This window comes from Clupea harengus, chromosome 8 (assembly GCF_900700415.2).
Source record: "Clupea harengus chromosome 8, Ch_v2.0.2, whole genome shotgun sequence".
NCBI classification, from domain to species: Eukaryota; Metazoa; Chordata; class Actinopteri; order Clupeiformes; family Clupeidae; genus Clupea; species Clupea harengus.
Window position 1 is genome coordinate 28,072,761 of NC_045159.1, and position 2,500 is coordinate 28,075,260.

General features: G+C 44.8%; 1 protein-coding gene across 1 annotated transcript in view; it reads right to left on the reverse strand.

Annotated features, from left to right (window-relative positions):
* Positions 1–2,500, reverse strand: part of LOC105893786 (neuronal PAS domain-containing protein 2-like) — a 26,284-nt gene that overhangs the window by 11,063 nt on the left and 12,721 nt on the right. Inside the window, exon 10 of the mRNA XM_042708601.1 lies at positions 160–266. Coding sequence (XP_042564535.1) covers positions 160–266 — 107 coding nt within the window. The remainder of the gene's footprint in view (positions 1–159; positions 267–2,500) is intronic.

The following is a 2,500-nucleotide window of genomic DNA, read 5'->3' on the forward strand; positions in this document are numbered from 1 at the left end:
TGAAGGGAACAGAAAGATGAGAAGATACAGAGACAGGCATAGGGAAAGAGAGGGATAGAGGGATAAAGATAGAGAGATACAGAGTGGGTGAAGAAAAGAGAGAAAGACAGAAAGAAAGACAGATGATCAAAAGAAACCAATAGAGGAAGGGGGACTCACATTGTTTATGACATTCTGCTATGAGCTCCAGGTCATCCACATGATAGTAATCATAGCCGGAGGTGCCCAGGACCTCGAATGGCAGATAGCCTATGATAGGAGAGGCTCTGAGGAGAGAAACAACACAACACACACACACACACACACACACACACACACACACACACACACACACACACACACACACACACACACACACACACACACACACACACACACACACACACACACACACACACACACACACACACAGACAGAGGGTGAGACAAACTGGCCCATGAATGTTTCTTCATGATTGTTGTGTTCCTTTCATCATTTAAGAATAACTTTAACCTAAGCGAATAATGACACTAAAACACATCCACTCCATGCATCCATCCATATGACATGTTTCACCTTTGTGTTTCTAGAGCTCCCTGAGACTCCACACCTTAGACTTAGTGCTGCTGGAGTGGCAGAGCAGAGGTAAACAGACAAAGGGACTATGATTTTCACCTTCTAGAAGACCTTGTATAAGAAAATGCATGATCATAATAATAATAATGGATTTTATTTGTATAGCACACTTTAAAATACAAAGAAATCTCAAGGTGCTTTTATGATCATAAAAAAAATGTATGAATGTGTGTATGTATATGTATTATTTCTATATGTGTCTGTATTTCTAAATGTATATGTATACATTTGCATTCAATCTCGTTCTTTCAGTCTCCAGTCAGTCCTTACACCCACTGCTGGGATTTGCAGCCGCTGGGCTTGTGCAGCCATTTTGACTGAGTGACCTAGTAACCCTTATCAGCTGAAACAAGCTCAGGCAGCGCTGCACTGCAGAGTGGATGATGCCCCGACCTGCTGAAGCTATGAGCACCTGAGCTGTCTCAGACCTTTAGTACTCAGAACCAAGGTGCAATGTGGCTGTGTGTGGGTGTGTATGGAGAGAGAGAGAGAGAGAGAGAGAGAGAGAGAGAGAGAGAGAGAGAGAGAGAGAGAGAATGTGTACAAAGAATGCATGTGCATATGAAAGTATGTATGTGAAAGGTTGTGTTGATGCATGGGTCGGTGAGAGAGAGTGAGTGAGACGAAGACAAAGACAAGAGACAGAGAGCAAGAGGTAAAAAGCGAGAAAGACAGGAAGAAGAAATAGAGAGATAGAGAGAGAGAGAGTCAGAGAGAAAGAGGAGAAAGGGAGAGACATAAGGGAGACAGAGAGAAATAGAGAGATAGAGAGAGAGGGGGTCAGAGAGAAAGAGGAGAAAGGGAGAGACATAAGGGAGACAGAGAGAAATAGAGAGATAGAGAGAGAGAGAGTCAGAGAGAAAGAGGAGAAAGGGAGTGACAGAAGGGAGACAGAAAGGGTAAGAGAAAGCGAGAGTCTGCCAGAGAGAGAGAGAAGAGAAAGATGAGGAGAATGCGTATACGCCCACTGCAGAGCCAGTGTTAATGGAAGGATTTGAAGAGATTAAAGATGATGACACAATTTGGACTCCCATGTAAAGTTTCATTCATGGCAGTGCTATGTACAATCCTGAGAGGTATGTGTCAGTGTGTGTGTGTGTGTGTGTGTGTGTGTGTGTGTGTGTGTGTGTGTGTGTGTGTGTGTGAGAGTGTGAGTGTGAGCTAGGGTTATGTCGAGAGTTTGGCAGGGTTGCATTGGTGTCCATATTTAGACCCCTCTGAGGACAGGACGTCCAGATTCCACTCTGAAGACCAGGTTAAGGCGCACCAACACCCCGCACCCCCCCGCCCCCACCCCACACACACCCCCCCACCCCACACACACACTTGTGTATCTTGCACAATCATGACCCTCCCTTTTTTAAATATAATATATCTCACATCTTCAGTTGCCAGTCCACCATTCCACAACTTACAACTCCAATTGAATATTGCCTTGCTTCGCTCTAATCTGATGTTTCTATATAAACACGCCCTAGTGCAAACGATGATGATGAGCAGGGGGGAACCCATTGGCGGTGTGTAACCTGAGAACGCCTTGCCCTCAGATGACAGATTCAGTGGCGCAGTAAGCTGAGACAGGTCAATGTGACAGAGGGCAGCGAGACTCAGATGTAAAGATGGCTGACACCAGGAAAGGGCAGATGTCATACTGCATGGCTCTGACCTTTGAGCAGAACATACATTAGGGAGGTTTAAAGGTGGGTGTTGTTTTATGTCTTGGCCAAAGAGAAGTCTGTCGTTAAGATGTACTCACTTATTCAATTAGCTGACAGGTAGGTAAGGATAGCTTTAATCACTAGGAGTCCTTCCTTTGAAATGAACATATGACTTCTGTGTGCATTGTGCCCCACGGGATCAGCTACAGTAAACTGGTGTATTTGGT